Source organism: Rousettus aegyptiacus, unplaced genomic scaffold, assembly GCF_014176215.1.
Source record: "Rousettus aegyptiacus isolate mRouAeg1 unplaced genomic scaffold, mRouAeg1.p scaffold_m13_p_2, whole genome shotgun sequence".
NCBI classification, from domain to species: Eukaryota; Metazoa; Chordata; class Mammalia; order Chiroptera; family Pteropodidae; genus Rousettus; species Rousettus aegyptiacus.
This window is the reverse complement of record NW_023416295.1, coordinates 160668087-160691161: the sequence shown is the minus strand read 5'-3', so window position 1 is coordinate 160691161 and position 23075 is coordinate 160668087. Positions and strand designations below refer to the sequence as shown.

At 34.1% G+C, this 23075-nt stretch overlaps 2 protein-coding genes across 7 annotated transcripts in view; one reads left to right on the top strand and one right to left on the bottom strand.

The window, feature by feature from the left end:
- ANKS1B (ankyrin repeat and sterile alpha motif domain containing 1B) overlaps window positions 1-23075 on the top strand; it is an 818845-nt gene that overhangs the window by 190941 nt on the left and 604829 nt on the right. For all 6 annotated transcript variants that reach the window (XM_036237318.1, XM_036237317.1, XM_036237316.1 and 3 more), the window contains one exon: window positions 8382-8525. In XM_036237318.1, the coding sequence (XP_036093211.1) occupies window positions 8382-8525 (144 nt within the window). The remainder of the gene's footprint in view (window positions 1-8381; window positions 8526-23075) is intronic.
- On the bottom strand, window positions 13768-14580 carry FAM71C (family with sequence similarity 71 member C). Its single transcript, XM_016158217.2, has one exon. The coding sequence runs from the start codon at window positions 14578-14580 to the stop codon at window positions 13768-13770; it is 813 nt and encodes a 270-aa protein (XP_016013703.2).

Below are 23075 nucleotides of genomic sequence, written 5' to 3'. Positions count from 1 at the left end.
CTAGAGTAACCCTCATTTTTTTAAAATTAGCTCCTTGTACATAAACCTGATATCAGTTTAGACTTCTGTCTCTCCCTAATTTTACAATAATAAATAGCATCATAAACCAGAATCAGCTAAATGAACAAAAGTTTTAAAAGATAACAAGAACATACAAATTGATTGTATTAAAGTAGATTAACGAACCAAATGCCTTCTTTGACGTTTTCCAGATGGCTAAGCAAAGGATGTCAGCTCTATAAACAGGTAGCAGGTGGGGACAAAATGTGTTGAATTGAGTGTTTTGAGGAATTATGATGAATGCCTCATGCACTATTAAAAAGAGAACACCTCTCCTTAACTGATTCTTCAATATTGCTTGCAACTAAAATTGCTTTAGTAGCAATTAATCTTTCAATAAGTATGACAAACTTTGATACTGGCAAATCTCCAATTTTAACATCACCTTGCAGAGCGACACCACTTTGGCAAGTGGATGCTAGGAGGTGGGTTTGGTGGACTCATTGGCACGAAGACTTGTTTTTCTTCTTCTGTTCTTTTCCTTGCCCATATGAATGCAGTTTATAATTCATAACTAACTCCAAATGAATCTGAGAGAAGTTCCATTTTTTCAGAACACTTAAAAGTTGCAGGTTTTGTGAATTCGAGTAACCTGGAACAAATGGCTGAGGTGAAAAGATAGTGTAGGGTAGCATTTCAGAGTTATTTTCAGAAAATTTAAGACAGGTATTAAATTTGACACTAAGTTTTTTGAGCATCACTAATATATTAAACTGTAGTATGTGATATTTTTCTCAGGACTGTTTCTTTTGAGCAATGTGATCACTGATCTTTGTTTGATCATTGGCACTGTTATAGTTTTGGTGTAAATCAGCTACCTTAAAATCTCTACAATTTCCCTTCATTCTCAGTGTCCCAGTAGGTCCTCAGATCCCTAATTTTAAAAGTATTATAAAAATACAATATTATGGATCTACTTTTTTTGGTGTTGCCTTTCGAAGTGACAAAAAATAATATTCTTGTATACAATCACCTATATGATGGGGTTGGCTATGCAAATTTCGAGACAAGCTGTATACTAGGATTAAATTGCTCTGCATAATAAAGGACAGAGACATTTGAAGAGCAAATGGGAAAAAACTGGGACAAAATAGACACCAAGGAAGCTGGGCACTTTTGGGGGGAAGGGAAGATGAAAACACCCTTCTATCTAACCATCGTTCAAAGGAGAAAAATAATTTTGGGGGAGAGTTTAAGTTGTACTATTTAAAGCCCATTCTTCTCCACTGTAGAGTTTTTGGTAAATCTAAATTGCTTACTAATGATTGGCATGAATGCTCTCTTTAATGAAATCAAGTAGACACTGAGTTCAACATTAGTTTGAATGTAAGATGAACACAATGAGAATACAAGTGAGTAGAGTGGAATCAGAAGATAAAGAACACTGAGGTCAGGGTTACGATTAAGCTGCTGCCTCCTAGAACCAGTGAGAATGTTCACAGTAATAAAACATTTTTGAGGGCAATCTGGCATTTATTCATTCACTCATTCATTCATTTAACACATATGAAATGAAAAGTTTCTTAATGTGCCCAGGTACTGTGCTAAACACTGGGCTTGTGATAGTGAACCCAGCTAACATTTCTGCAGTCTAGCAGCTTTCCTTCAAGTAGGGGTGAGAGATATTGAACCAAAGTCACATAAAGAACTGTAAAATTTTAAGTGTAATAATTACTATTTTAAAAAAGGTGAAATGCTGTGGAAGCATGTAAGAAAGGAAACAAATTTTGACTGGGGCATCAAGAAGGCCTATCAAAGGAAGTGAATTAAATTTACACCTAAAGCACAAATAAGATTAAACCTGATGAAGACAAGAGAAGAGAATGTTCCAGCAATGTGTTTACTGGATCTGGTACAACAGCAAGTAACAAAAAATCCAAATGGCTTTAAAAGGAGTTTTTTTCACTCTCATTTGCAAAGCTTATTTAGTGCTAGGTTGTCCAAGCCTCACCATATGAAGAACCCAGGATTCTCTCATTTTATTTTTTCTACTGTGTATGTCCTCTAGTTCCAAGGATGGTCCAAGATGACTGCTTCAGCTAAAGCCATTTCATTAGCATTCTAATCAGCAGAAAGAAGAAAGGAAGAAGGATATGTTCTTTCATATAAGAACACTTTTTATAGCCCAAGATTATAACTTAATCATGTGGCCACACCCAGCAGCAGCTGAGGTTGGGAAATGTGGTCTTTATTCAAAACAGACCTGTGCCCAACTAAAAGTTAGGATGCTATTACTGTAAAAAAAGACGACTAGGCATTCAGTTGCTAAAGACAAAAGGGAGAGGGAATAACGTATATTGGGAGACAACCAACAGTCTCTGCCAGAGAAAACAATATGTGCTTAGGTAAAGTTCTAGTTAAGAGGAAGTTTGGTATATTCAAGGGAAAGAGACAGAGTTGTGTGTTTAAATGTTATGAGCAAGGCCGAGGAGGAATGGTGGGAACTGGACAAAACTATAGAGGCAGTAAGGGCAAATCACACACAGCCTTTTGGATCATGTTAAGAATTTTGAATTTCATCCAAAGAACAATGAAATCGTATAGAAGGTTTTCAAGGAAAAAGGTAACATGTTTACATTCTCACATAAACAATTTTTTTGTCTCTGGTCACTATGTGGACAGTAGATTAGAAATGACATTGGCAATATATATAAAGTTTCAAATGGCTGTACTCTTTGGCATACAATTGCATAGTTATGAATTTATCCTGACAAAATCATTTGACAAGAGTAGAAAGTCTGGAAAGACGTAACACTGAATGTTTATAGTAGGGATGAGGTTAGGAAAGCTTTGCGTCCTCCTTTACAACTTTCTATATTGAATGATTGGTTTTACAATAAGCATGTATTACTTTAAATTTCACTAAAAAATCAATAACCAATTTCATTTTTTAAAAAATAAAGACAAAAAGGCTTCTAGCTATGTTGCAAGGTAGTTCAAACTGCTGACTCCCATTCCAAGTGGTCTTTGTTTCAATCTTCATTTCTGATGATCGTCTCCTTCCTGGTGTCTGCAACTTTGCCTGATCCCTTCACTAGTTATCCTTCTTTTCAATTTAGTTTTGCATTTCTGGTGGGATGAGGGACAGCCTTGTCTCTTTCTGTCATCCTGTTTTCCCACTCATACATTGCTCTCCTATATCCTGGCTAAATAGAACACCCCAGATTTCTGCTTTTCCTCCAGGGACATTTAGATGGGATGTGGATATCCTTCGATTTCCCCTTTTTCCTACAACCACCATGTTGCAAACGACATTCGTTAGAGAGTTGTCCAACGGGGATTAATGTGGGATCATAACTGGCCCTTGATCCTTTTCCTGAACTGCGTACATTTTAACTGCACAGACTTACAGAATTTTAGAATTAAAAAAATAATTTAAAGACTAACAATTATAAACTGTCACATGATACAGAAATTCCTTTGTGAATATTCTGAACATCATGAACATCTATTGTCTCTTTGAAGAACTCTAGTAATTAAGAACTTCTTTCCATAGTGTAATAAAAAGATTATAAGACCTAGAGTCAGAGAACTTGGATTATAATCTGCCTCATTTGTAGGATAATCTTGCAAATTGAGTAATATTGAGAGCATTAGTTTCTTCACTTGTAAAATAAAGATAATCTTTACCCTACTTTATTTGGCTATTCTACATCTAAAAACATTTTCTAAACTATAAAGCACTGTTATAGACAGTTATTACACAATTATGTTTGCATGTATAACATAATTTTATGTTGTATGTAGTGTTATATATAATGATTAAATAAGCATATAATGTTTTATAAAAACGTATGAAAATATGTGATCATATATCATTATGATATAATACATACTATTATATTATAATATATTAAACTATTTAAATAAAACTATTATGTATTTTAATATAATATCATTTTTATATTATATATTGATATCACCTCACAAGGAAATCTCATTTCTTCAATATTAGACTGATGTAATTATTCTAGGAGTATTTTTCTTTGAGCTCAAATTTATTTCCCCATGATATTTGTGTACTATGATATTTATTCTTCAAAACAATGTAGAACAGGTCCAGTATTTTTTCTGTGTGATTACTATGTATTAACCAAGAAAATTAATAGGCTTAAACTTTATGTACATTTATTTATTTATCTATTTTACTTTATTTTTTATTCAATTTATTGGGGTTACATTGATTAATAAAATTATATAGGTTTCAAGTATACAATTCAATAATAGGTTATATACATATGTGTATATATATATATCTTCTAAGGAAGAATTTTCTGACATCTGGAACTTTAGGGACACAGTTAGATCTCCAGTTTAAAATAAAGAAAACTCTGAGTTTGTATGCTCTTGGGGCTTCTTTCCCATGTATAATTAAGGATTATATTTAGTTTGATAAAAATCTTTCTTAGGCATCTTTAATTGTAAAGCAGCGAAGTGGAAAATTATGGTTTTACACAGCTACTTTATATTCTGTCTTTAGGGGGCAGTACTAAACCACTGATAAATTTTGTTATTTCTGCTAATGGTATTGATAATGGCTAATAGAAAATAAAATTAACAATAATGAGATTTGTGATGCAATTATATACAGCCCTTAATATTAGTAAAGTTTTCTAGGTAGCCAAATGAAAATGATAGTTTTAAGTTCATTCATTTAATGATTTATTCAACAAGTATTAAATTCCATTACATAAGAGACACAAATGTGAGTAGGGAATTTTTGCTTTCAGATAACTTACAATTAACTAGGATAAGCCATACTTGTGCACATGTGTGTGTATGTGCTATGTGTGTGTTCACATTTCTTTCAGGATAAAGATAATAATAAAAATGACAATATTTATTTATAACTTTTTATGTGCCAGCCACTGTCAAGTAATTAATTTTACCCTATCACGTAGGAATTATGATCGTGCCTACTTTGCAGATAAGGAAGCTGAGGATTAATAAGGTTATGTGATTTGCTCAGTCACATAGCTTGCAGGTGGCAGAGCCAGGATTTAAATATGTATCTATGTGACTTCAAAGCTGATGCTTTTTTGCTGTTATGCCATCTATTATTTCAAAATGTATGTGAAATATAATACACAAACTCACACAAAGAGATATAGGCATTCAGATGAGAGCAACATCATTTCTGTTAGTGAGAATCTGGACCATTTTACGTACGAGGTGAAATCTGAAATGTATTTTGAGAAATCAATGGGATCATAAGAGAATAACAGCTAAAATGGTAATTAATATTTGTTAAAACCTTATTATGTGTCAAGTAATTTAGATTCATTACTTCATTTAATTATCTGGAAAAATTCTGAGGGAGGTCCTAATATGTTATTTTCCCATTGCATAGATAAGGTAAGTGAGGCTGACAGTGATCATGTCTGATGAAAACCACACTAAAAAGTAGGCTAACTGGAGAGTTGAAACTTGAATTCAGAACTGATTTTAGAGTCTAAACTCTTAACCAGTACCTGCTATACAGGGAAGTAAGATGGAAGGCATCAATAAAAGCATGGAGTATAATTAGGAAAAGTTAAACAATTCCATTCGATTACAGTCTGGGTTGGGTATAATAGAGTAAGAAAAAGACAAAAAAATAGTTAGACCGTAGAATCTTAAAGCCAGATTAAGGAATCTGTATTACTTGCTGTGCAATGAGAAATAATTGGTGATTTATGAGCAGGGAAGAGACATAAACAGAGTTTTTCTTTGGGGAGGAGACAGAGACAGAGGAAGAAAAAACTGATTAACCTATGAAATGTCAAATATTCTTATCCAAGTATGTAATGATTTATAGTGCCATGCCACATCAGCCTTGATGGTCCAATCAATAACTTATCATGAGTTGATGAAGGAGATGTCTATTTGATCATTCTGTTCATTTCTGTAGGCAGTGTTGATCAAACACATATGGATGTTCTTGTTCTATTAAGGCTTTAGACATCCCAAGATTTTTTCACCCAGATAATCTGTAGGATCAAAAATCCCAGTGATTGTATTACTGATTTGAGAAATGTATATTTATGCAAGTATGGACTACTATGTACCAAACAACAGAAATTTTCACTAGGTCTCACAGATAGTAAAATGCTTTTGCAAGTATCATCATGTAGCAGAAATATATTAACAAATATATTTCTTTGATTTAAACTGCAGTTGCATTAGTTTGGCTGTTCAGAATACTGCTTTTTACAGCTTATTGTGCTGAATGAAAGGCCATGTAATAGTGGTTAAGGGGGTAAGCTGTAGCGTCAGATAGTCTGTGTTGGAATCCATTTTTTGCCACTTACTTGTTCTGTGACCACGGCTTTTACTTGACCTCTCTATGCTTTAGCTTAGTATGTGCTTCAAGGGGTTGTTGTGTAAATGAATAAGTAATAGTGTTCAGTAGACTGTAGTTAATATTATTATGGTATCTTATAGACAGTAAATGATTTGGAAACTATTTAATTTCATAATTTCTCAGTTATTGACAGTTGATAAAGGGAAACTTAAGATGTGAGTGCTAACAAGCAGTCTTATAAAGTCTTATATTCTATTTTTAAAAGAAACAACTTTGGTGGAGGAGTGGGTGCTATTTACAATTTCACATATAAAATATCTTTATTAACTTTGATAAACAAGATCCATCAGTGTTGTGATGAACACTACATTCTGAAGATATTTAGACAAACTTACTGTGTTCTTTTTAATTTTATTCACTCTGCTGAACATTCAGCAGGCACTCTTTTAATATGGAAATTTTCTTCAGTCCTAGCAAAATTTCTTGTATTATTTCTTTGATAATATCCTACCATCTCTAGATAGACCTCTTAGTTTGATCCCCTAGTTTTGTTACCTTGTAATTTCTTTTCATCTTCTGTTCTATCTTCTGGGAAATTTTCTCAAGCTTATTTTCCAAATCTTCTGTTGGATTTTATGTATTTATGCTGTAGCATTCTGCTCTTGTTTCTGTGATGCAAATATCTTCTATCTTTCTGAGGATGCTATTTATAACTTTCTTCTGTATGTTTATTTTTGGTCGCTGTTAAAGACTTCCTTCAAATATTTGGTGATCTTTGGATTCTTGTTAGAATTTAACCAAAAAATTAGAAACTATATGTGAGTGGAGTTTGTCGAAAGGTGAGCTTCACAATAAGTGTTAAAGCATAGACTCCCACCATTTTACTAGGTTCTTATAGATCATTTATGTCAGGAAGTTAATTTCTACACAAAGGTATATATTCTAGTTTCCTACGTGGGGCTTCATAAATCTAGATGCCATATTCTCTAAGGCGAATATGGGAAGGCACTGAGATGGTCAAGAATCTTCATTTAGTATATAGATATTTACTTAATTCTTTTGTTTTTAGAGAGATGCTTGTCTCACTGTACATGGGTCTTTAGAATTTATAATCCCTTTGCTTCAACCTCACCAGAAGGTAAATCTCCAATATTTTGTCAGGTGGTAAAGGTTCAGTTTCTTGGCTGGATGAAGAGGAGATGAGCATAGGAGTCTGACTTCTTCTGATATATAGTTTCCATCTGTTTTTAGCCCCACTTGCCCCTCCACCTTCATAAGTAGTCAATCTTTTAAATTGTGAAGCCCTTGCGAGGGTGCTGAGTCATGAAAAAGGCCTGCCTGGTTCTTGGTCTTTCCTCTTGCAGTCACTTTGCTTTCAGTTTTCTCACATTTGCCAAATCAGGTAATTCCTACCCATCTGTCTATCATTATCCAGAAATTTTCTTGATAGCTCTCATCTGCTAACATCTTTCTTATTGTCATTGTCCTTTTGGTTTAGACCAGTTTTACGAATACTTTGCTGTCATTTTAGTGGGGGTTTGGAAGTAGCAAAAGTAAATATGTATGTTCAACATAGAAGTCCTATGATTAATTTTAAAAGTATTACCCCTTTTCATGTATAATATAAAATTTCAGGAATCTCCCCCCCCCCCTCCAAAGGGAGAATACATTTTTGGTGATATTGCTTAAAATGGGCTTTTAAGCAATTTTTATTTCAATAAAGTATTTCATGCTATTCCTCTGAATGCATTTAGAAGTTATAAAATTTTTCTCATTTGTTGCTATTCAACTATTATCCTGGGTAAACTTTGTATCTTATCAGTCTTTCTCACCCAGTTTTTTTCAATTTAAAATGGAATTATACCTTTTTTTTTTTTTTTTTGGCTGATTCACGTGGTACAGCCACATAATTATGGCTAGGATTAAGCTGAATTTTGCTTGCTAACTACACCATAAGAAATTTATGCCATTTAATTGATGTTAAGATATCTAAATAACATTGATATAATATATTGATATAATATAAATTTAATTTCAGAGAACTTCATCTACAATAAATTTGTCACCAGGAGAAGTGGAAGAAGAAGATGATGTTGAAAACACTTGTGGACCCTCAGGACTCTGGGAAGCATTAACTCCCTGTAATGGATGTAGGAACCTTGGCTTTCCCATTCTTGCACAGGTAACGGTTTGCTTTTCCTAAGGTACCATAAAACAAAAACAGTGGCCTACGTTTTTAAGTAAGTTGTTCTAAATATATGCATGTGCAAGGACATACTTTTCATAATTTTGTGTGGTTGTTTAGTTTGGTCACGATGCTGGTTCCAGAAGTATGGAGTTGTTTAAGAGGTTTTTATATTGTGATCCTGAAATATTTCATTAAAAGAATGCTATTTTGAAATTAAATCACAATTTATATTAAAATAATAGGCAAAAAATGATTTATAAGGAAACATATTAGGGCTCTTTAAAAGCATAGTCAGTGGTTTTGTTTTTCTTAGTACAATGGAACATAGCAGGCTACTGTGTGCCATTTGAGGATTATGCAGTACAATTTAAAAATGAGATCAGAACACTGAAACATTGCCTATAATTTTGAAACAATTTTGCTAGTCATTGTCAATTTTGTTTCTATTGTATCACATTCAACTTTCTTCTGTATGCTATGGACCATAAGGCCTTAGAGGAGCTTCAGAAATAAGTAAAATAAGACAGAGTTAGGAAATTTGAACCCACAGTGAAACTCTTTTTACACAAAAATGAAAAAGCACTTAGTACAAAAAAAAACACAATGTAATGGAAAAGGTATATATGTGTAACTACATAGCACATGGGTAGAAAAATAGTCTAGGACAGGAAATAATTCACAGTAATTGTCAAGAATAGTGTTATATCTCAAAAATGTTATTTCCTGTTTTTATAACAAATATGAAGGAATTGTGTCTATGAAACCATTTTCATGTCTGTGTCACAATTTGATCAAAATGCCAATATTAATTTATTGTAGAGAACTAAATAGGATATTCAGGTCAGCATATAGTCCTAAAAGAGCCTCTTCACTTTAATATGAACTATTTATAGGACTTTAAGACAATTTATCGTAACCAATACATAATTGTTGTCAATATATACTCAACTGTGAGCTTCATAAAGGTAGAGACTATGTATTGTTCATCATCTATGGTCTAATGCCAACACGGTTCCTGGTATATTGTCAGAATTAAGTAGTAGTTGAATGAAACAGTGAACAAATGTGTATATTCTATGGTTTCATTTCTTCACTTACAGTTTTTACATATGAAGTTTTACCTCAGGGGTATAGGAGAAAAAAAATTAAGAAAAATTAAGAAAGGTTTTATTTCAATAATATACTCTCATCTGCTTACCAGTTTGCTAGTAATTGAATGCTTTTATCTATATTTCTTGTTTTATAACATTAACATCTTTGCATTTTATATTTTTAAAATTATAATTATTAGAAAGCATTAGGGCTCAATGCCATCAATAATATATGACTATATCTGGTTCTCTACCACTTTACTAACATTAACTTTTATTTTTTAAATTTAATTTTATTAGACTTAGTAGTATTGGTAGCAACTTGCTATTGGCTTAAATTTTTTTTTAATATTAGATATTTTTAATTGGATATTTTTCTGTGAAGAGTGGTATTGCTTTAATAAATATCAAATATTAATATTTCAGTCATTTCATGTGCCACATAATGCTTCTCAGTCTACCTTTTTTTCCTTTTAATTTGTATGTTTGTGTATGTTGCATAGATTTTCAAACTAACAAATTCATTAAACTTCTCAGTCTTATTTTTTGTTTAATTCATTTCATCTAGAATTTCTTTTAACGAATTCCAGATACGGTTCTCTATGTTTTGTATATATTAATATCTACTATTCTGTGACTTTCCATTGGACAACAACTTACATTTCTTATTATGTTTTATCCTGTTTGGTTTGTGTTTTCTTTTGAAATCTCTTATTTCCATTTTTCTATTTTTAAAACCACATGGCTCAGTTTTGATATTTTTATGTAAAATATGTGGCAGGAGAAATCATTATTACATTAAAACCGTTAGATGACTTGATTGCTTTCTTTAAAAAGTTTACATTTTATAATTACTGTCGAGTTTAAAAAATTCTCTTTGAAATTTTTAAATTTTTTTATTGTATTAGTTTCAAGTATATATTACATTGGTTATACATTTTTATAGTTTATAAAACAATCTCTCTAATTGCTCTTTCTCTCCTCTGGCTCTCTACCTAACCAATACATTAATGCTAACTGCATTCCCTATGCCATGCTCCCCATCCCCATGACCATCTATCAGCTTCTAATTAGCACTTCTTTAACCTTTCACACCTTTCTCCCAGTCCCTAAACCCCCTCCCCTCTGTCCATCACCAGTTTGTCCTCTATATTTATGAATTTGTTTTTGATTAGTTTGCTCTTTTTGTTCCTTAGATTCCACATATAAGTGAAATCATAGGGTATTTATTTTTATCTGACATTTCACTCAGCATTAAAACCTCCAGGTCTATCCACATCATTGCAAATAATAGAATTTCATTTTTTAAAATTGTTATTGCATTAGATCTATAGATTTAATTGAGATGCAGCATCCTTTTCAATTTTTTTTTTACTGTATTTAATCTAACAAATAAAGATGAGAAAACTTTTACCAATGTTCTCACCTAGTCTTTTAATTAATGTTCTCAATTTGTTGATGGACTCTCCTTTAACATTTTTATGTGTATATATAGATATGCATGCATATATTAAAATAAAATTGTTTAATGTGTGATGGTGCAAAAGTATAAAAATTCATATTTTACAATCAAATTCATGCACAATGGTTGATTCCTCTAATATAGTTTAATATATTTGTTAAGACACTGAAGGTCTTATATCAAATGTAGATTCATCCTACAACTTGCAACAGCTTTGAACTCAGGACTTTTTAAGCATATGGTTTTGTTATTTATGAAATCTTAAGAAAACTATTTATTTTGAAGCCTTCTTTTTCAGATCTGAAGTATTTTATGAAGCTATTAAAACTCATTAAACTATAAGTACTGTGCATATCGGGCCCCGTGAAAAATCACTGCCTTGCAGTTTGGTATAGGAGACCTAGGTAACAGCGGGATTAGTATAGAGCTATGTGAATTTCTATATGCCCAGATGTGTTTGTTTGGTATAAATTATATTTATTTCACATTTACAACCCTTAATTTAATTGGATCCAGCAAACATGTAGCAAATATCTTCTATATTCAAAGCACAGTGCTAAGCTTCAGAAACATGAAGGTTATGGAAATACAGACTTAATTGGTAGCCAGATAGCTATACTTTCTGGTTCTGTGTTACAAAACTGTGGGATGTGTCTATCACTTTTAAATTCTTAAATAGATCTTTAAGTTGCAAAATTATCTTATAGTTCTAAGATTAATTTCCAGTTTTGTCTAGATTTTAAATTGATCTTATGTTTACATTTTATCTAATTTTTGTTTTCCTAGTCTTTATATGGCATTTTATCCTTCCATTGTGACTAATTATTGAAGTTTTTATAAGAAGTAATTCCTTCCAAGTTCATAAAAATTTAGAATTCTAAATAATATCAGGAGATTAAAATTAAAATTTATATAATATGTTGGGGTACTTTAGTGTAATTTCAAAGCAGTTAAATAAGATTTAAGTTGGGCAAAGAATTAGAAGAGAAATCAAGAATGAAGAGACTGGAAAAATGGAGTCCTTTCTCAATGATGAAGTCCTTTCTCAAAAATGAAGTCCTCAACACTTTTGACAATAATAATCACTTTCATTTACACAATGCCTACTATTTGCCACATATTTCACATGTCTAATATCTAATTCTCAAAGTAACCACTTGAAGAAAACAGGTAACCTACTCAAGGTCATAGTTAATGTTAAAATAGTTAAAAATTATGATGTCATGTTTCTTTATTGGCTACATTTACACCATCCTGCTTTCTCTTGGTTCTTTCTGTTCCTGGTTATGTGTTTTGGAAATTTTAGAGTTTTCTTTGGCTGATAAATGTAGATCATAAATGGACAAGAATCTTTGAGAACAATCTTTAACATTTTATTCTGTCATTATTTAAATACAAATATCAAGTTAAACCTAGTTCAGAGCCCAATATTAAATTGCCATTAGTTTTATGGCTACTCTTTCCTGTTAATAGAGCATTATGTTCTTAGAGCAGAAAGGTGAGTTGAATTTTATTATGGCGGATGACACTGCTTTCCCACACAGTCTTGGACAAGATGTCTACCTCTGCACCATAAGCAGTACAAGACTTTGAGCCTTTCTTTTTTTTTTTTTTTTTTCTTTTTAAAGCATCCATTATGTTGGGTGGAGAGCCTCTGGCTTCTATCCCGTTTACTCAAGTAGTCTTCACTCTGCAAGGTCGAGATGAGAGATCCTAATAGTGAGGCTTTAGCTGTTTTTGCAATGGGCTTGCCTATAGTCTCTGCCCTCGCATTCACCATACTCATGCTGTCCTCTGGTGGGAGGCCAGCAGCTCTTACTGAAGTTACCCTCTAAGGACAATATTCAAACTTGTCGAAAGCACCCACTTGGGCCTTGCGGTCTCGCTGCTTCCTAGATCTGTGAAGGCTGCTGCTTCTGTTAATGCTGTTTCTCTTCTGAGTCTACAGATTGGTGCAGACACATCCATGGCACATATGTTAGTATCTATCTGCTTTACACTGCTCCTGCCACCACTCCTGCTCTTGTTTCAGGCTCTGTAGGCTTTGTGACAGAAGCGTGTGAACTCTTGATATGTGGGAGGCATGTTGAATTCAGTCTTCCCCAGCATAACCATCAGAGATGGCCCCAAACACTTCAGGATTCATGTGAAGGTTTCTAATGCTGATTTGATCTTGATCTGTTCCACAGAAATCAAAGGAATTTGCCTAGGAGGAAGACAAATATGCGAAGTGAAGAAAGTGAGACCAGAAAGGTCAGCTCCCTTCTGTTCTCATAACTAAACAAGAATAAGACTTGAGGTCTCAAGTCTAATCTCCCATTTGATGCAGGAAATCCCTGTTATCTCCACAGTGATCATCTCGATTTTGCTTTAATAGTTCCAAACCCAGCAAGAGCACTACTATAATCACCAGTAAGCATCATCATACACTTTTGAAAATACACTTATATTAGTATGATTGCTGGTAAAGCGGTATGCGCTTTCATATTTTATAGCTACTAACAAATTGTACACGTGCACACATGCATGTTGCACTGACACTGATAACGTGTAAAAATCAGTACATAGCAGTCATGGAGAGATATTATGTCCCACAATGTATCAGCCTACCTGGGTTGGAGTGGTATATGTTGAAGAGTGTATTGGATGGTCAGGATGATGAAGAGGCAATACTGATATGAAATTAAGAATTGCTGACAGCTAAGGAATCTCTGAAATACAACCTTAAGGAACACCTTGGAGAAACACTAGGGATCTTCTCAATGTGGCATGGCCTCCAAAATGGAGGCTTTTTTGGCCCTGAGCATTTCCAAATGCAATACATTTTTAGGCGAGCCTCAATACTCAAAGCTCTGCAGGACCTTGAGCTGTTCTCCCAAAGTACCCAGCCCCATCTTGTAGAGACTCTGCAAAGACTTACCTCTGGGCTCTTGTCTTCCTCCTGATACCGAATTATGTCCAGTTCGTCCGCAGCTGGGAGGGCATAGGTACAGCTGTAAGCTTCCACTGGTGGTCTCAGGATGTGAACAAGGTTTTCCCAGTGAGCAAAGAGATCTTTTGCATTTGAAGTAGAACACAACTGAAGGTAGAAACAGCGGCCAGTGGCAAACTTCAGGCGGAGCTGTTTTGTTTTACTGTCATGGATTGATATCTTAACAAACTCCAAGGGAAGCAGCCTGGTTAGCTCTAGGACCTGTGTAGGGTTTTTATCTCTTCTCTGGTCACCAGAGGTAGCAGCTGGTTGAGCCAGCAGCATGACATCAGGTAGGATGAGGTCGGGGCTGGTGCGAACGATGCCCACAGTCACCATGTTGGCACGGTTGTATACATTAATCACTGTTCCTCTTCTGTTCACCTGTATGAAGTCGCTCTCAAACATTGGTGCATACTTGAATGGAGTATACTCCCCCTTGTACAGTTGTCGCTGCAGTTTCCCCATGGGGGTATTAAACAGGCCTCTTGCAAGGCTGTTTTTAGCAGTGTAATACGGCAACATATTGGCCTTCTACAGCTCCCTTTTATCAAGGTAGCTCCTAGGGGCTTCTCCACACCTTTCTTACCACACTTTGTAGGGCGTCCTGTTTCCCAGGTCTCTCTAGCAAGCGGGTTAGTGGTGGTCTTCTGAAGCCTTTTTATTTTTGTCTCTGAGTAACTATAAGGGTGAGGACACTCTTGGACCAGACTCTGCCCTACCTAGAGCATGGAGATGTCAGGGTGTGCAGATATCCGGATCCCAAGAGAAGTCAGAGTGAGCAGAAGTCCAGGCGCATTCACTCGGCAAGGACTTCCTTTTGAGCCAGACACATCTGTACCCAGCAGTTTTATCCTCTCCTGCCCATTATGACCTGTGTCCATCGCATACCCCTTTGTCTCTGTTGCCCATCAGCCCCTCCCTCAGAGCAGGGACACTGTCCTCTCCACCTCACTACCCCCGCCCACCCCTCCTGCCACAGCTCAGCGTGCCACCCCAGCCCAGCAAGGGTCCTATCTAAGAATCTTAATACATACTGGAAAATTGCTTTCAAAAAGGGTTAGACAAATTTTCTGTTAGGCATGAGTTTAAAATACACATACTCTCTTATCCACCACTTTTAATTGTAGACGATTAGAATTAATTGACAATTTACCTTAAAGAGAGAATTGTACAACTTGGTAAATAGGCTAGTACAGGATGTTTATCAAGTTTTATTGTATCAGAAAAGATAATAACCAAGAATACTATCTTAGAATTAGGGTTTGGTTACGTAAATGATAGAACATTCTATGATAGAATATTCTGTATCAATAAAAATGATAATATTTCCATATTTACTGAAATGAAAAGATATCCCTGACTTTTTTTTTTTTCCCAAAAAGGAGTGGAGCAAACAAATTTCAAACTAGCATTATAGGCATGGTCCAACTTATATAAAATCATCTGTATATGTGATTGGATTTAAAAGTATGTTCAGTGAAATATTTAAAGTGCTTACCTAGCAGTCATAATTTTAATTTTCTTCTTTATACTTTCTATTTTTATAAGAATAATTATTATTTCTATTAACAGAAAAAATGAAGCTATTTTTATTAGCAATGCCTATTTTTACAGCCATGATAATTTTTATATTTTGACATACTTTGGGATTGCCGATGAAGTTTTTAACCTTTTTCCTAAACATCTGTACTCTGACTATACAGTGAAAAGAGCCTCAAACATCACATTTATGCTCTATTCTTTACCCAGATTATGTTAAAAAATCTGAGAATATTTGCCAATTATTATAGATGTTATCAAGATTTAATCTTTAATAAGATTAAAATATCTTTATTGGCACAACAGTATACCCAACACACACACACACACACACACACACACACACACACACACAAAACACATATGATGTCCTCGTTTTTGAGTCTTTAGTTAGTTCTATAGGTCAAAATATGCATTTTTCTTCCTTTGTTTTGAAATATCTGATTATTTATAGTAATATGAGTATTTTTATTCTATTTATTGAAAGTCCTATTCATGTATGGATAGCAATTCATACTGGCCCGTTCAGAGTCCTTATATCTTAATTTCTACTTCATGTCTTTATTATTCATCGTATAATTAATCAAACTCACATTTAAAGGTATCCAAGTGATTCTTATCCAAGGTGCCTTTTGAAAGGAATAGGTAGCATTGGACGCAATATAACTTAATTTAGGTGCTTCTAAAAAAACAAAGTGAAGATATACCAATTTCCTTAAAAGCACTTTTATGCCATGCACATTTATTACCAGATGTTTATCTTAGAGTTTCATTACAGCACTGAGTTAATTACCTTGTCTCCAGGGAAACCAGAAACTGTATTACTTGTAGGGCCTATGGCCTTTCAGAATTTGTTCCCAATCTAATCATTAGACCAACAATAGTAGAACCTCTGTTATCTAGCCTGATAACCATCAAGTGCAGCATTTTGGCAAATATGTCTCTATTTTCATGAATCTGATAAAGTTTACCTGAAATTCCTCTAGCTATTTAGAAAACTACCTGTTAGTATTTGCCTCAATACTTAAGAAGCTCAGATGGCTAAATAAAAGTCTTAAACCTGAGATTGAGAAATTCTTTTAATGTAAATGCAGCAGCTTTCTGTCTGCTTGCTCTTAGAACAGCTTTCCACATAGTTAGTCATTAGATATTCTTAAAATAAGTTTATGCCCCCTTCTTCTAAAGTTTATGTCTTTGGGTACATCCTTTAATCTCCCTACACCTTATTTTTGTCATCCTTAAAATTAAGATGATCTTTTAGGTATATCTTTCAACTCCAGAATAGTTATGGTTTTGTGACAGGGGTTTAACTTTTCTTCTTCTGTAATAAAACTACTACATCCTTTGGAAATACTCCAAACAATAGTAATGAGTCAAGCAATCATTAAGATATTAACAATTCTAGGAATTGTGATTAAATACATAGTTTTATTTCATATCTGAATTCCTTCTTGCTGAAACTTTTAAAAGAACCAACGTTTAAAATGTGGAAATGACAAAAATGATAGTCCCGTAAGCTGGGTAGTCAGTGGGGACAGGGCTTAAAACTATGGAATTGAAAATATGGGTTAAACATTTTAAACAGAGTTCAGTTACCAATGACCATGGCTGTGGTAGGCGGTTTAATTCCCCCCAAAGAGGTCCACCTCCTCATCTTTACCTGTGAATATGTGGCCTCATGTGGGAAAGGGATTTTGCAGGTGTGACTGAGTTAAGGATCCTGAGGTGGAGAGATAGCCTGGGTCATCCAGGTGGGCCCGCTGTAATCATTATGGTCCTTATAAGCGACAGGCAGGAGAGTTGGCATCATCAGAGGGAACGTGATGATGGGAGTGCTGCGGCCATGAATGGAGGAACAGCGCTGGCTGCAGAATAGGAGATGGCTTCTTCCCCAGGACTTCCTGGAGGAACCAGCCCTGTCAATGCCTTGATTTCAGCCCAGTGAGGATCGTTTTGAACTTTTGACACGCAGAAGGGTAAGAATGAATTTCTGTCGTTTTAAGCTATTAAGTTCCTGGTAATTTGTTACAGCACTGATTTTGATACCTGGAAATGGGATGCTGCTGTAACGAGTACATTAAAACGTGGAAGTGGCTTTGGAATTGGGCAGTGGGTAGAGGCTGGTAGGATTCTGAGTAGCATGATGGAAGAAGGCTAGACTGCCTTGAACAGAAATATGAATCGTAAAGATTCTGCTAGCGGGGCTTCAGGAGGAAGTGATATGGTAGAGAAAACCTATTTTGTTTTAGAGAATACCTAAATTGTCATAAATGATATGTTTGTAGAGACGTGGATATTAAAGGTACTACTGGTGAGGGTTCAAAAGGAAGTGAGGAGAATGGTAGAGGAAACCTTTATTATCTTACCGAATATCTAGGTCGTCATAGGTAGAATGTTGGTAGACATACGAATGTTAAAGATGCTTCTGGTAGGGACTGAGACACAATAGAGTAACATGTTATTGAAAACTGGAGGCAAGGAGGTACGTGTTATATAGTAGCAGAAAGCCTAGCAGGATTGTGTTCCATGTGTTGTGGTGTGATAAAATCTAAGACCCACGGAGCCAATTAAGATGAATTGTGAGCTTTTATTAGCCAGCCGGCGACTGACTCTCTACCACGCAGGGTTAAAGGAGATCAGCCCCGAGCTCTCCAAAGAGGTAGTTTATAAAGCCTGGAACCTCACCCTGGTTAACATCAATCAAGCAAGCAGATTACAGAAGCAGAAGTTGGCTCACTTGAAAATTTTCCACCCTTAACACATGGTTCCCTGGAAAAGCAGAACTAGTAAATGATGAACTTGGGTATTTAACTCAGATTTCCAAGCAAAATATTGAAGATGTGGCCTAGTTCCTCTTTTTGCCTATAGCAAAATGTGAGAGGGAAGAGATAAAATGTACAAAGAACTTTTAAGTGAAAAGGAACCAGGATTTGGTGATTTGGAATTTTCTCGGCTTATTGAAAAAAAGATGCTAAAATTTGTAGATTCACTGTGTTCTGGAGAGAAAGACAAAAATGTGGCTGGATAACTTTTTTCTAAGGCTTCAATAGGATCAAAATATTTGATTTATTCAATCACACAGAGGGTTCTCTGAAGAGATTAGGTATGTGTCTCATAGATCTTCTCATTCATTTTAGCACTATCTAGAGATGAGATTAACCAAGAAAGATCTGTGGAGGCAGCTCTTGTTGAATTAAATGAATTTCTGTGACATACATGTGATACTCACTAGGTTTTTGAGTTTTGCATATCAGCAGAGACACTGCAAGGTTGGACCAAAAGGAACTGGAAAGAGCCAAAATAAAAGAAGGCTGTTAGATTCCTAAAGGAATGAATTCTTATAGGCAAGAAACAGGCTTGTGAAACTACTCAGTTGCAAATATATGCTAACCTTTACGAAACAGGAAGTAAGACTCAGAGGATGGGGCTGATGGCCCAGAAGATGGAGCTGATGCCTGAATCCTGATGGGGTTTGCCCAGTTAGTTTTCTAAATTGCTTATGATTGTTGACTCCTTTTTTTTCCCACCTTTCATTTCTCCCTCCTTGAATAGGAATATCTGTAATTGTTATTCAATGCCTTTTGGGTGCAAATAACTTGTTTTCTAGTTTCAAAGGTTCACTGATGAAGAGGAATTTTGTTTCAGAATAGATTGATGATACCTATAGTTTCACCCATACCTGATTTAGATGATGAGATCTCAGTCTTTTGAACTGATGGCATCTACATGAGAATTTGAGTTTGAGTTGATACTGCAATGGGTTAACATTTGGTGGGAGTGTTGAGATGAGGTGAAGGGATTTTACATGTGGAGGGATGTGCCTCTTTGGAGGATAGAAGATGGGTCATGAGAGACAGAACACCATCTCCTTTCCTCCATAATGTCCAGTGTTCTAATCTCTAGAACTTGTGAATACGTTAATTTATATGACAAAAGGGATTTTACAGATGTGATTATAATAAGGATCTTGAGATGAGGACATTATCCTGGATTGCCTAGGTGGACCTAATGTAATCAAAAGGGTCCTTAGAATAAGGGAAGGTAATATGAAGAGAAAAGCAAAGAGAAAATTTTAAATGTTATTGTTGCTAGCTTTGAAGACGGAGGAAGGTGCTATGAGCCAAGGAATGCAGGTGGCTTTTGAAAATAGAAAAAGCAGGAAACAAATTCTCTCCTAGAGCCTCCAGAAGTAACCGACACATTGATTTTAGCCCTGTAAAACTCCTCTCGGACTTCTGATGTCAATATCTGTCAAAGAATAATTTAATGTTGTTTTTAGTTACTAAGTTTTTGGTAATTTCTTATGGCGGCTAAGGGAAACTATTGCAATTGCTGTGGAAATTAGGTCAGTAGACATTTCATATATTACATATTCATTCAAGGAGCAGAAGATACAGGCATTTACAGAGGAATGCATTTTACCTTGATCTAGGTTTTTATGACTTTAAACAGTCATTTTTATAGCTCTTAAAATAACAACTAAAACTTTACCATCGTTAAGGCTTTATTTTGTGTATTCTAAGAAAGTTTTATGACAATGATAATAGTAATGTTAACGATAATATCTAGCATTTACTGGGTGCCCAGCAGAAACCAGGTACAGTGATAGGCACTTTGCAATCCTTCTCTCACATTAATTTCGCCACAATCTTATGGAATATTTTCGCTTAACCTTGAGAAATCGAGTTTCAAGAGATTAAGTAATTTAAGTTTGCCTATTATGTTTGATCCAAAACTCATGTGAATAATTTTCTATGAAATTAAAAAATATATGTTTGAAGAGGGCCCAGTTTCTCACAGTAGATTAAACTCGTATACTATCCACTGCCCAACATTTTTCACTATAGCATTTCTTTGTTAAAGAGAATATCAGTAATTATTGATGTCATTTTTTTCAAGTATGTGTTCAATTGATTTATTATTTTATATTGTGCTTCCAGGATGGCTGAGCTGCGGAATATATTTATTATTTATCCTACAGGTTAAAAAGTTTATGGTTTTATAAGAATCTCACTTCATTTAGATTCCTTCCTCATTTCCCAATTTATTCATTCATCCATTTGCTCCAAAATATTTGACTTTTTGTTGCATGTAGTATACAAAGCGGAAAACAATATAAACATTCATCATACCTTCATGTTTCTTAGAATATTGTGCCAGGTACTGTGAACCATATAAAATGAGAATTATACTATATGGTTTCTGCTCTGATGAGCCTTACAATTTAGTTGAAGTAATTGTCCTGACTTTTGTTTATTGGCTCTATAGTTTGGGAAAATTAATTTACCCTCTGCTTCTTTAAAATGAGAATGCTAATTCCTGTTTACAGGATTGTTATGAAGATCTTACAATATAAATGCAAGTTTTTTATATAATTTTTTTGTTATACACATGCAAATTATCTTTTACTGTTAAGTTTTGATGGTCTCTGGAAATAATATTGACAATTTTGATAGGATTTGCAGGCTAAAAAACAGTATGTGTAGTACAAACCAACCTTACATAATAAGCATATTAAATTATATGTAATATTTATTTGTAGGTGCTTAGAAAATCTGGAAATTTATACATCATGCTGCTAATAATTGTTATATCTAAGGCTTAGTAGTCCAAGGGGAGTTTAATTTCCTACTTCATATACTTATACATTGTTCGAATTATTCAAAACAAGATATAATTTTCTGATATTTTATATTTTGTGAAAACAACAAACGCCATAAGTTGTAAAAACCATAATGACTCATTATGTAACCGTGAGTTTAATTAATTTTTTTATCAGATACATGATTTGCAAATTTTTTAACCCATTCTGCAGGTAGGTTGCCTTTCTACTCTGTTGATCGTGTCCTTTGATGCACAGAAGTTTTTGATTTCGATTTAGTACAATTGATCTATTTTCATATTTGTTTCTTGTGCTTTTGGCAAGAAGTCGTTGTCGATCAAAATCATGAAGATTTCCCCCTATGTATTCTTCTAAAATTTTTGTAATTTTGTTTCTTACATATTGAGCTTTTATTGGAACAATGTCAAATTTAGAGATAAATTAGGAGAAAATGGACATTTTTGCAATATTGAATCTTCCCACTCAGAAGCATGATATAAATTTTTATGCTTTCAAGTCTCTTTTTACATTTTTAAGTAGTTGTATAGTTTTTTTTCTTAAAAATATTTACCTACATTTGTTGTTTTTTCCTGATTATTTTACAATATTTGTTTCTATTGTGAATAGATATTTTTCCCATTGTATTTTCTAACTGGTTGTTGCCGGTAGATAGGAAAGCTGTTGACTATTGTATACCTTTCCTATACCTTTCTATCTAATGAATTACACTGTGGTTTATAATGTTTATTTTTTGGTTAGGCAACTATATTAGCTAGGAATAATAGTAATCATGTCTCTGACTTGTCAATGTTCGTAATCATTTGATTTTTTTCTCTTACCAAGTTGGTTGGATCCACCATTACACTGTTGAATACTGGTAGTGTAAACTTAGCAATCTTAAAAGTGGAGACCTCCACACATATTTAAATAGTGTCTCTACTATTACTCTTAAGTTCTCTTCTATCTCTGTTCTTTCAGCTGGGTTTTTGGTTTTGGAAAATAAGTTATTGTGGAAACACACCATCATAAACGTTACCTAGTTAAGTAGCTAAGAAAGTGTGTTATCTCTCTTCCTAATGTATGTGTTTTATCTGTAAAGAGTGTGGGCAGTAATAGAGATATACACTTAAAAGTACATAGGTGAATTAATATCCTTGTGATTGTTTCATTTCTTTCATTCTAATCAACCCGCTTGTTTAACATTTTAATGAAGATGTTCAACTTAACAACCCTCTAATTAGATGTTTTTGAACTTTTGAATTGCTTTTCTTTTCCTTGTACAATTTTCCTTTATCATGTCTTCATTAAGTTTCTAAATTACATCTTACCTATCAAATCCTTCTTTTTTCCTAGATATCTCAGTCTAAAAATTTCTATTCCTCTACTTCAGTCTCTACCATTAGCTTTCTGGGGTTGCTGTGAAAATCTTTCGTTATTGTTCTGAAGGTATGATCCCTTGTTACTGGCTTCCATGTCTTGTTCTCATTTTACTTCTTGAATACACTTGAGTACGACATCAAGTAACTTCTCAAGGCAGAGCTTTTTAAGTCCTTGAGTGATGGAAACTTTTATCCTTCTCTCACGTTTGATTGTCAGCTTAACTGATTATAGATTTATGGGTTAAAATTTATTCTCTCCCATGAGTTTGGAAGCTTTGGACAACTTCCTTTTAGCATCTATTGCTATTATTCCTATGCATATGACTTATTTTTTCTCTCTTGATGCTTTTACGGTCTAGGTTTTACATTTTGGTGTTCTAAAATTTTATGTCTAGTTGTGAGTTTAAAAAAAAAAGTATCATGGTGCACAAAAATTGTCCCCTCCTTTTTTCAAGATTGTATTTTTTCTCAGCTCTGGGAAAATATTTTTCTACTGT

Coding starts and splice junctions, on each gene's coding strand:
- FAM71C (XM_016158217.2), bottom strand. CDS start 14,580: ATGTTGCCGTATTACACTGCTAAAAACAGCCTTGCAAGAGGCCTGTTT.